Source organism: Nicotiana attenuata, unplaced genomic scaffold (assembly GCF_001879085.1).
Source record: "Nicotiana attenuata strain UT unplaced genomic scaffold, NIATTr2, whole genome shotgun sequence".
Taxonomy (NCBI): domain Eukaryota; kingdom Viridiplantae; phylum Streptophyta; class Magnoliopsida; order Solanales; family Solanaceae; genus Nicotiana; species Nicotiana attenuata.
The window spans coordinates 660,743-662,093 of record NW_017670436.1 but is presented as its reverse complement, the minus strand read 5'-3'; the positions used below and the strand labels follow the sequence as shown (position 1 = coordinate 662,093).

At 45.4% G+C, this 1,351-nt stretch overlaps 1 protein-coding gene across 1 annotated transcript in view; it reads right to left on the bottom strand.

Moving 5' to 3' along the window:
* Window positions 1–826, bottom strand: part of LOC109239373 (PE-PGRS family protein PE_PGRS47-like) — an 8,571-nt gene extending 7,745 nt beyond the window's left edge. Inside the window, exon 1 of the mRNA XM_019405928.1 lies at window positions 743–826. Within this exon, the coding sequence (XP_019261473.1) occupies window positions 743–826 (84 nt within the window). The remainder of the gene's footprint in view (window positions 1–742) is intronic.
* Window positions 827–1,351: the final 525 nt, after the last annotated feature.

The window sequence follows — 1,351 nt, the reverse complement described above, 5'->3', positions numbered from 1 at the left end:
CCGAGGATAAACAAGCAGCAAAGTTCTCAACGGAAATGGGGCCGGGATCAAGCAATTGAGATGATCAAGGCCACAAAACCAACCACCGTTTCAAACTAACAAATTATTCCGAGGATCCCTGGCATAACCCAAGGAGCTTTTTCTTTCCAAGGAAATAAAAGACAAACAAGAGAGAAAGAAACGCAGAAAAAATGAGCGAAAAATAGAAAGAGAAAGAAAAGCAAGAAAAACGGATAGTAGAAATCGAAAGAAGAAAAAATAGAAAAGAAAATGTAGACATTCGTTTAACTGTATAGGTGCATCACACCCCAATGTGCGGTTACCTATCTGTTACTTGTCTCAAACTAACCGTGTGTTGCTGTCAATCTCAGCCTAGCTTTAGAAACGGTGGTTGGTTGTGGTAAGCTGGCATCGCATCAATACTTTACCAGATCAAAAGGAAGTACAGAAATGTCATCTGAAATGACTCTGCCACCAGTTCTCATCACCGAAGACAGCCCCATCTCAGGGATCCCGGCCTCCGAGTCTGCCACAGCTGAAGAAAATTGGATACTACGTCTCCGAATGATGGAGATGTGGACGATGGACTAACGAGGGCTATCCCTGGCTTCCTTGAATAGTTCCCGAGAACTGGGGATACTTCTAACATCCCTATCAGTCACCCCGTCTGCTCACTTCATAGGAACACCTTCTGAGGTACGCCCCAGGTGTTCACATCAGGAGCAGCTCCCAATATTTTTACCGTTCCACCATGCTCCACCACCACACAGCCTTCACTCCCGAGGCCTGCTATTGATCCCTCGGTCTTCACTTTCCAAAATCCCATCTTTCAAGCAGATCCTCCTCAATATCCCACATACACTTATCCTCAGCCACCGCCATTTGAGCTCACACCAGGGCAAGATAAAACTCCCAAAACTCCTGAACAAGATGAGATGGCAAAGAGAATGAGGAGCCTTGAGCAGAGTTTGAAGAACATGCAAGGTTTGAGTGGGCAGAAGAGTGTATCATATACTGATCTGTGCATGTTCCCTCACGTGCATTTGCCTATGGGATTCAAAACCCCGAAGTTTGAGAAATACGATGGGCATGGCGATCTCATTGCTCACCTTAAGAGGTACTGCAATCAATTACGCGGTGCTGGCGGAAAATAGGAGTTGTTAATGGCTTATTTTGGAGAAAGCTTGGTAGGCATCGCCTCGGAATGGTATATGGACCAAGATGTCTCACGATGGCACATTTGGGACGATCTTGCCAGAGATTTTGTAAGGCAGTTTCAATACAACATAGACATTGCGCCAGACAGGAACTCCTTGGCGAATTTGAAGAAGAAGCCCTCAGAAAATTTCAG